Source organism: Sciurus vulgaris (assembly GCF_902686455.1).
Source record: "Sciurus vulgaris genome assembly, chromosome: X".
In the NCBI taxonomy this organism is placed as follows: domain Eukaryota; kingdom Metazoa; phylum Chordata; class Mammalia; order Rodentia; family Sciuridae; genus Sciurus; species Sciurus vulgaris.
This window is the reverse complement of record NC_136471.1, coordinates 112,389,715-112,399,774: the sequence shown is the minus strand read 5'-3', so window position 1 is coordinate 112,399,774 and position 10,060 is coordinate 112,389,715. Positions and strand designations below refer to the sequence as shown.

Sequence of the window (10,060 nt, the reverse complement as noted above, 5' to 3'; positions counted from 1 at the left end):
CAATGCAAAGAAAGTTCTGAAAACATGATTCAGGGACTATAATGTTTACATGATTCTTAATCCCTTGTCAAGCACATGAAAGGATTGCAAGTTAAAAAGGGGAAAGGAATGTTTGAGAAAGCCATTTGTTTGCTGAGGGCACCCCAAAGGTGGTGTGTTAGAAGTGCTTCCTCTTTCAACTCAAAGCAAGAGGACTTTAGAGAGTGAGTCTGTGTCCTCTAGAGTTTGGGAGCCATGACATGGTGGTGAGTCATCAGTGTCTGACTCTCATCTGAAAACCTAAAGGGCAACAGACTAGGGAGAACACAGAACAGTGGAACATGAAACAGGTGACTGAATTGGATAACCTACACTCTCCACATTTGCCAAAGCCTAAAAGACTGTTTTCTTTCAGGAGGGTGGAAGAAAGAGAGAGTGCACACGAATGCCATCAGAAGTTTATCTGAGAGAGTGCAAAGACTGAGTAGAAAGAAGCTACAGGGAAGCAGATATCTGGGAACTGAAAAAGATGTACGACTAGAAGGGATGTTGAAATAGTTGCAAGAAAGAGATCCCAAGAGATCAGGGTGAACAGGTGTGGAAGAAGGTACAAACATAATCTATGAAAGCACCTACAAGAACAAGAGTCCACATTAAACAACTTTTACAGCCAGAGGAAACTACAAAATTGGCATGGATCAGGTAAGAACTCTTCTGTTCCCCTTACCTTGTCCTCCTTGATGTCACCCAACCCTGTGGGTATATGAAAATTTAGGCAACAGGAAACAGATGTAGGAATAGAAGTGCAAAGTATGTGTGACAAGGGAGTAGGATTAGAAGTCCCTGGTAACTGTCAGACCAGGGAAAAATTAGCTATTAATTTTCAGACGTCCTAAATCAATAATCAATGGGCTTCCCCTCTCTTTGAAAAATCAGTATATAGAAATCAGGAGTACAATGAATTTGAATGAGAAAAATAGTTAAATATTTTCAAATTTAACCTTTAACTCAAATTCAGCCTCTCCTTTTATTATGAATGTAGGTAACACAACACAGCAGGTCTGAGACTGCTGCCTTTAGAATAGCCTGTTTGTAAAGTAGGCTTTTGGATAAAATCTAGGAGCTTCTAATTCATGAGTGCTCTCTCCCTTAATTCATGAGCGTCACTCACTGTGCCTAGTCTTCATAAACAAGATAGCACACTGAGCGCCTGCTTTCTTTCTATGTACTTGGAATTTTGATACATGCTAGGTAGAGGATGCTTATGTGACCAGCCTTGATAAAAACCCTTAACTCTGAATATTAGAAGGTTTCCCAGAGCAGAATCATCACACACTTGTTGCTGAGTTTTCATTACTGGGGAAAGAGTTCACCCTGTGTAAACCCCTATAGAAGAGAGAGAGCATAGGAAGCCTGCATGTGGATTCCTCCAGATTCTGCCCGCATCCTTTCCCCAACATGATCTAGCAATATATTCTTACTACATCTCTGCAGTAAATCTTAGGTATGAGGACAACTTCACATAGAGTGCTGTAAGAACTTTTAGCAAATATCTGAATGTGAAGGTGATCTTGGGAATAACCAATAGAGTGGTAATTGCTAGAATGATCCCAACTCACTGAAATGTAGCTACAGCATTATTTGGGGGATAAAAAAAAGAGGGGCAAGGAATGATACAACCTTGTTAGCTGGGCAGCTATAGAGCTAACCATAGTATGAAACAGCAGCTGAACTGTTGCTCGTGGTCACAAGCACATGTTATCTATGGAATTTGGAAAGAGTGGATCCATCCCCAGGAGAATCTCTCAGATGATTCTGGCCATGTAGAGTTGACTCTGCTAAAGTTCAGTGGGAAAAATAGAGCAGTGCAACCCAGGTTATGACTTTGCTTCTTCTGTTCTGCTGTTTTTTGGGGGGAATATGGGTACCCTGGCAGAAGAGAAAGGGCCCAAACATTCTGCTCAATGGGCTATGGATGAGCCAAATACCACAAATTTCTGTTTGTAATCACTCTTTCTTCCATGAAGGAGGAAAGAAAACGGTTAAATCTGTTCCAAGATTTGAAGCAGGACATTAGGTAAAGCAGAGGAATTAAGGAAATAAAATAATTCTAGCTCTTTCTTCAGCCTACTGCTGCCTCAGCTTCCTTCCCTTCAATTCCAGATGGATTCTTCTGATAGCCATGATGTGAACCCTATAAACGGCAAATGTACTGCTAGGAAATTGAACCTACTTGTAATGAAAGAAGAAAGGGAATTTTAAATCACAGCTTTGCATTTGTGGTTATTACATCTGGATAAATGATATGATTTGATGTAAAGTGTTATAGGCTTATAATTTCATAAATGCTAGAGGGTCGTCTCATCAGGGAAAGCTACAAAAAAATTACATGTTTATGGGACACCACTGCCTTGCTTTTTGCTTCAGGTGGGTGTATTGGAATTAAAACTCTTGGTTTTGGCAACAAGGCTCTGTAACTGATGATTTTCCCCTTATAATTTTGTCTATTGGAACCTTTGGAAAAAGAGAGCCAACCTCCAACTGGAGATACAACTTGGGAGTTTTAAAAAGTGGACTTGGTGGAATTCTGTTTGTTTTTGCTAATGAGTTCTTGTGAAATGTGATTTCGACCCATTAGAGGCTAATGATTTTCTGGTCTGATATGTATATTTTTATACAGGCTGTCAGTCCTAACTCTACTTCCCTCACCTTTCAGCATCCTGCATGTGCCTTTGATCATTTTGATGCAGATGTCCCCAAAAAAGAATTAATCTTTTCTAGGTTGTTCACTGGATACATGATCAAGGCAAAAGGCCTGAGGAGGGGGTATGTAAGCCCATTATGAAAAACATATATCAAGAAATTAGAAATTCACCCGGACAATTTCCTGACCATGATGACTCTCACTGGTTAAGTTGTATTTAAATGCTATTTTGTGGAAAATGCTTTTGTCCCTCTTAAAATCCTTCTAGATGAAAAGTCCGAGTTAAAAAGAATGATGATCAAGAAAGAGTATGAAGTTGGGATTACTGAATGGAATATATTGAAATTGTAACAATCAAGGGGAAAAATAAACCTGGCACAGAGGGAGGTTGAGGGAAAGGAAAGGAGTGGGGCTTTAGATTTTTTTAGGAAAAATTTCTGGAAGCTTTCCCCTCTTTCTAAAGAAAAACTCTCATGCTGCTTTTGCAAGCTGCTGTCAAGAATTTGGATTCAGATACACTGCTGAACCTAGAAGACATGAGAAATCAGGGATAGGTGGGCTCCTACATGTCCCCATAGAACTGTCCATACTCGCCAGACAAATGAAGTAGTGTCACTGACAGAAATATTTGGAACTGACAACCTCAGGCATTTCCTCTAGAACCAAATATGGAACTGAATTACTCACAGTGGACTGAGCATCCTGGGACAATAGGTACCACAGTGAATGATAGGCCACCACTGGGGTGACCTGCCAATTTTTCAGGTTTGGAATGCCCCTTATATCATCAGTCCTTTGTTTCCAGGGCACTGCATGAGCCCTCAGAACTGTACTTCTTGTGTGGATGCCCTATTATAACATTACCTCAGCCCTGGAAGGTGTTTGGGTCAGCTTCAACCAAGGCCAGAGCTGTGCTGGGGCCAGGTAAAAAAGATTCATAAGGAACAAAGGAAGCCACCTGGCTGCCTGAGGGACCTTCATAGTTAATAGGATTTGTTTCAACAGACTAAGTCCAGAACTCCTAAAAGGCATAAGTGAGAGCAATACTGCTAGTTGGTCTCTTGGTCTCACCTTGCTGTGGGGTCCTACTGATAATTCCTCGGTAAAGACACCTTGGCCAAGGGTCAAAGTATGGATTGTGTAGAAAAAAGTTAACATAGTCTGAGACTGCTGTCCTTAGAATGGCCTGCTCACAAGTTTGGCCCTCTGCTGATAAGTGGGGACTTATTTAGGAAGTGTTCACAGCCTTCTGTAACTCATAAAGGTGACTCACTATCCCTAGGCTGTTTGTGCAAACATGGTTCACACTGAGTGAGAAAGCACAAGGAAGCCTGCATGTGAATTCCCCAGATTCTGCCTGTGTCCTTTTCTTTTACAATCTGTCTGTATCCTTATTCAGTGTAGTAATTCTTAGCCCTGAATACAACTAAATGCTGAGTTTCATGAGCCTTAGCAAATCCCCAAGTGAAATGGTGATCTTGGGATCTCTCAACAGTCAATATTAGAAATCTCAAATATTCTTACATTGTAGATGTTGCTGTTATCTTGAAATTTCAATTACATTGCTTTGAAATTAAGGTAGATATTAGACCTGCCACCAAATGATTTCTTATTTAATGTGTTTGTAAATAAGCACATATTATGCCATATATATTTTAAATATTTAACATTTATCATTGACACAACTCATTTCTAACTCTAAATATTTTATTTGCTACATAACTGAAAGTCTGATGCTAAGACGTCCATAGAATCTGAGACTGCCAAAGGGGTCTGCACAAGACTCCTTGCAAGGGTTATTACCCTGGATTCGATTTGCTAATTACTAACAGGAAATTTATTACCTTATAAATTAATGGACATATTGGGGGACAAGGAAGAACTAGTTATATGGGTTATATTTAAAGAAGCAGTAGGAGCCAAGAATAAAGTCACTTTATAATTTCATGTCATGCTAATTTCATGTCATACTAGTTCAATGTGACAGTTATCAAAGCAATGTATACAAAAAGTAGTTTGATTAGGGTTTTATAATGATATGAAACTTTCTGGAGCTATAATACCTCCTTATAGAATATAAGTTTCTTCTGGAAATATAAGTTCCTAGTTCAAATACATAATCATGTATAGAAAAGTCCCAAAATAAAACTTTAAAACTCTATCTCTCTTTCAGCTGGCTTTCTGATCACAGATCACCTCTTGGTTCCAGTTGGGTTCAAAGACAGTCCTCTACACAGCTTATGAAAGTGGAAATGAGTGTTATAACATATCACAAGAGTACTTATGAGCATAATTGTTTGCTTATCTTGTCTAGGTTTTAATAAATTTTGAAGTTACTTAAATCCCCAATGAAAATTCTCTGTCAGGTTAATGGTTAACTCCTTAAAATTTATTAAAACATAACACCTTAATATTCATTAAAACATCATTACAAATTTGATTTGAGTAGGTTCAAGGAGAGTGGCTAAATTTGTGAAAAAAAATTATTAGCACATTACCCTGCTCTTTCCTTAAAGATGTACAGAAGTATGTTACATATTGGCAAATGTTTTCTTTCAAAATGAAACAGTATGGAAACAGAGGGTTTTCCCATTCTCTGTACCTAAATTATTTCTTTAATTGAATATAAAAATACTATGAATGTAAAAATAACAAGAAAGTTTATTTTCACAACATTTGACATTCTTCTGCCTAAAGCTCTTCATCCTTTCTTCACAGTGAGCTGCACTTGTAGGGCCCCACATGCCTTCATAACTTCGCACACAGCATTTCCAGAATCATATCATCCATGCTGACTGTGCCAATGATGGGTCTGAAGAACAATTCAGCAATGACATTGGCATCGATGAATCTCAGCAGGAAAAGGGTGTTATTCAATTCTGTGAATCTGGTCTGATACCCTGGGTGTGTCATCCTGACATGTTCATTGAGGATCTGCTGAGTTCCCCACTGAAGTCCCTCAATGTACTTCACGCACTGCAGACCTGGCAGGACTGGGAGAAAAACCTCTGTTAACATTTCACCATAGAGACCTTTGTTAGCTTTTCACATATATCCATTTTGGTCTGTTCCCTATTAAACATGTGCTTAAGCTTTCTGTTGAAAAGGGTTTTCTAGGGCAAGGCCAAACCAGATCCAAGTTTTCTAAAGCAATATAATGTAATTATTTTTATTAATGTTCACTAGATTTGACTACACAGATTTAAAAAACCACAGGCTATGAGCCAATAAAAACTCACTTAACAGAATAGTTTAGTGAATCCAGCACTTTAACTTTTACCTATGAGAAACAGGTCACTGTATAGAAAGTTTTGTCAGATGACAAATGTTTTGCCATTCTTCCTCAAAATTTCCCATCATTATACTATTGTCTAGAAAATAGTGGTAAACTTCACAGCCACAAAAGAAAACCTGAAAATGTAGTACAACTGGCATAGCACTGGACCCAGATGACAGGACACCCAGGTGCCACAACACACCAGCCATTTTATTCTGGGGTAAATTCAAATGATACCCAGTCCCTACACTGTAAAATGGAAGCAGATGAAGGGTGCCAGGCAGCAGGGTTGATGCGGTTTCTAAGTTCTCTTCAAGTTCTAAAATACAGCGCTCCAGTTCTCCCTCCCTGCTGTATCATTTTCCTGCAACTTTGCCTACTTGATATTCAGAGACATGGAGAAAAGTGGGAGTGTCTAGATGCTTTGGACCATAAATGACCATTCAGAGGTAGATTCGTGAAGCACTAAGTCCGCTATCCTATCTGACATTATCCCCAGGGCATGGTCTATGGGGTCCTTAGGCACATAGTTCCTATTCTTGCCAAACTTAATAGATTTCCACAAACTAAATGGTTCTAGTAAAATTTCAGAATGGGGTTTTAGGAAAAGATGTTATTTGAGTTGCTGTGAGCATAAACTTTTAAACCTAGGCTACTGGATTTAAAAGAAAACTAAAGAAAGCCATGCCCCATGAAGGCAGAAACTTACCTGTAGTAACTAACAGGAATGTGTAGCGAACCAAGTACGAACCTCTCCTCTCCTCTCTCCTCTGGGAAGTTTCTTTCTGGCAGCAGCTTACCTACCTAGGAGTGGTTCCCGGAGCCCGCTTCCCCACCCACCCCTGACTCTAACGAAACGCGATTCTTCCCCTGTTCCTCCCCGCTCCCCACTGAAAACTCCTTAGTGCCCGCGCACTGGGATAGGCACTGTCCAAAGCTTTTCTGAGCTGGATGGAAAAGGCCAGCGCTCAAGGCCGGCGACCTTACCCGGATTAAAGAGCATGATTCCCTTGAGGTAGGCGTACTCTTTGGTACTGATATCCAGACTCCAGCACTTGGCAAGAAAGCTCTTGATGGCCCGAACCGTGGTAACCCAGGGCAACTGCTCAGCATCTGACAGTGGTGCCAAATGTGGCTGCAGTGTGGACATAAGTGGTGGTTCGAGGCCCTCGGTCTCCTGCCGCCTGGTGGTGAGGATCGTCTGCAACATGCTGGGCTCTGAAGTCTCCGCCGTCTCGAAGTACAAACGATCCTGGGCGAGCTCGAGCATGAGTAGGGCCGCCCAACAACCTCGCAACAGCACTAGCTGCTGTTCCAGCACCAGCACCTGGAAGCAGGGCAAATACTTAACGAAGCGTAGCGTCTTCAACAGGCCAGCCGAGGCTGCCTCGCAGACCACCTGTGGATTCTTGAGAGCCACTGGCTGCTGCGCGCCACACCAGGTGACCCAAGAGGCCGCTGGCCGCGCCTCCGGAGCTGCCTGTGTTTGATTTGAGCTTCTAGGCATGCTGTAGGAGATGTTGCCTGGCTGCTGCGGTTGCTGCTCCTGCTGCTGCTGCTCCTGCTCCTGCTGCTGCTGATCTTCACTGCAAAAGTAGTTGCGGTACAGGAGTGCTGTGTCCCGTCCGCTAGGCAGCCGCTCCCTATCTCTCAGCCTCTGCGCGCTGGAGAACTCCCACCACGAGCCTCCCGGTTGTGCCCTGGACGCTTCCGGAGCCACAGGCGTTTGCTTTGCATTGGTGAGCAAGCTGTATAAGATGCTGCCCTGCCTTGGATGATCTTCCCCACAAAAGCAGCAGCGGTACAGGAGCGGGATGGCCCGTCCGCCCGGGAGTCCCTCTCCGCCCACCCGGGGCTCAGAACCGCAGGAGCAGCCCCAGCACGGAACCCCCAGCCGCGCTTTGGGCGCCTCGGGAGCCGCGTAGGTTTGCTGCTTTGCGCTCGTGAGCATGGTGTAGAGGATGCTGCCCTGCCGCGGGTGGTCTTCACCGCAGAAACAGCAGCGGTACAGGAGCGAGATGGTCCGCCCGCCTGGCAGTTCCTGTCGGTCCACCCCGGGCTCAGCACCGCATGAGCAGCCCCAGCACGGAACCCCCAGCTGTGCCTTGGGCACCTCAGGAGCAGGAGCCGCGTGTGTTTGCTTCGCGCTCATAAGCATGTTGTAGAGGATGCTGCCCTGCCACTGGTTATCTTCGCCAGCCATGGCCTGTGCGGTCCGCTGCGGGTTGTGCCCACTGGCTGCCTCCTGGGACTTATTTATACTGAGCGCACACGCAAGCGCGTCCGCCTCCTCCGCCTGGGCTCAGAGGGGGGCGCGGCATTGTGCTTCCTTGTGTTCGCCCATGACCTCAGAGGTTCAAAGAAGCAAATACTCCTTAGAAGCTGTTAATGAAAGAACATTAGTAGAGGAGCCCCTGGACACTTCCTTTCCTCCCTTTACCTGCCTCTAGAAGACTGGAACAGAGCACCTGAAGCAGGGGATTGGAGCTCTGTGAAACTCTTTCCATTGAATCCTAGCATCTAAATTGTTCCTTTTATTGGGAGCTCTGGGTGCCTAAAAAGGGGGGAAAAAAAAAACTTTTTCTATGCCATCTTTGTAAACTTTCACAAAACGATCACACTTTGTGTGAACTGTATTTTGTATACGAATATCTCATTTTTTGAGATCTTGAAAAATAGATCAACAGTACCACTATTATATTATACTTATATATTATATATTATGCTTATATAATTATACACTGTTATATTATATATAGTTATTATATTAACTCTGTAGAAATATCCAATCTCAAGCCCTACCCAGACCTTCTAACTCTGAATCTGAATGTTAATGTAGTTTCCGGGGAATTCACTGCACATTAACGTTTGAAAATACTGGTCCAAGTATGCAATCATAAGTGTTCAGTTTAATTCATCAATATTTATAAGCACTCATTGTGTCCTAGATGCTGTCTTAGAGAGCTGGGGTGGCAACCATCATGTAAAAATGGCTAAAACATGGGAATATAAAAATCACAAGATGGTTACAGTGAGATGTTTTTTCTTTTTGTGGTGCTGGGGAAAAAACCCAGGGCCTTGGGCACGAAAGGCAAGCCCTCTACCAACTGAGCTATATCCTCAGCCTTACAGTGAGAATTTTTGATCCTTGTAGAGTTATTACACTGATGAGTGTGTAACATTTCTGTGCCCACCCTTCCTAAGATAATAATGATAAATCCAAGCATAGAGAAGCCTGGGTACTGTTCTTCATTTGCCACATAGTCTCCTTCCTCTAATTTCAAACAGTACTGAGATAAGTGGACCTCCCTCCCCCACACCGCCACAAGCTCCCTGTGTAACTAGTTGAATGTTTCATAGTCCCACCCTGTAACTTTAGTATCATCAACCCTTTGGTCTTCAAACTCCTCATCTCTAAATAAGAAAATTATGTTAGTGATGTCTTGAGTCCAGGACTGAAGATGTGAAGCAATGAAGGGAATTCGTAAAAATCGCCTTTTTTCTTTTTTTTTTTTTTTTTTTTTTTTTTTTTTTGTATTTTTTGGTACTGGGGATTGAACCCAAGGGCACTTTACCACTGAACTACATCCCCAACCCTATTTATTTATTTATGTATTTACTTATTTATTTAGAGATGCAGTCTCCCTAAATTCCCCAAACTGGCCTCAAACTTATGATCCTTATGCCTCAGTCTCCAGAGTTGCTGGGATTACAGGCACGCACCACCAAGCTCTTCTGTTTTTTCTGTTTCTGAAAATTTTCTAGGACTGGAACTCTGAGCACAAGAGAAAGACAGGAGGGAATCTCTCAGTTTTCTTTCAACTTAAACTTTCATTCTGCCTGTGAGAGGCGCTGTGGTGCAGTGGTTAAATCTCTGGAAATGGCACCAGATGGCCTCAGTTTTAATCCTGGCCTTGTTTATTTTGTAGCTCCTTGGCCTTAGGTGATACATTAGTCTCCTGGTGCTGCTGTAAATGCCATACACACACACACACATACACACACACACATTTGTGATATATATGCATATGTATATCTCACATGTATATATCATACACATATATATGTGTGACATATATATCACACACATATATATCATA

At 42.3% G+C, this 10,060-nt stretch overlaps 1 protein-coding gene across 1 annotated transcript; it reads right to left on the bottom strand.

Annotated features, from left to right (window-relative positions):
* Nucleotides 1-5,100: 5,100 nt before the first annotated feature.
* NR0B1 (nuclear receptor subfamily 0 group B member 1) lies at nucleotides 5,101-9,147 on the bottom strand. The gene is made up of 2 exons (XM_079124684.1): nucleotides 6,948-9,147; nucleotides 5,101-5,676 (listed from the first exon to the last, which is right to left on the bottom strand). The coding sequence occupies exons 1-2, from the start codon at nucleotides 8,161-8,163 to the stop codon at nucleotides 5,432-5,434; spliced, it is 1,461 nt and encodes a 486-aa protein (XP_078980810.1). The 5' UTR covers nucleotides 8,164-9,147; the 3' UTR covers nucleotides 5,101-5,431.
* Between the last annotated feature and the right edge of the window lie 913 nt (nucleotides 9,148-10,060).

Coding starts and splice junctions, on each gene's coding strand:
- NR0B1 (XM_079124684.1), bottom strand. CDS start 8,163: ATGGCTGGCGAAGATAACCAGTGGCAGGGCAGCATCCTCTACAACATG. Junction 5,677..6,947: donor AATCATGCTCTTTAATCCGG/GTAAGGTCGCCG, acceptor TTTTTCTCCCAG/TCCTGCCAGGTCTGCAGTGC.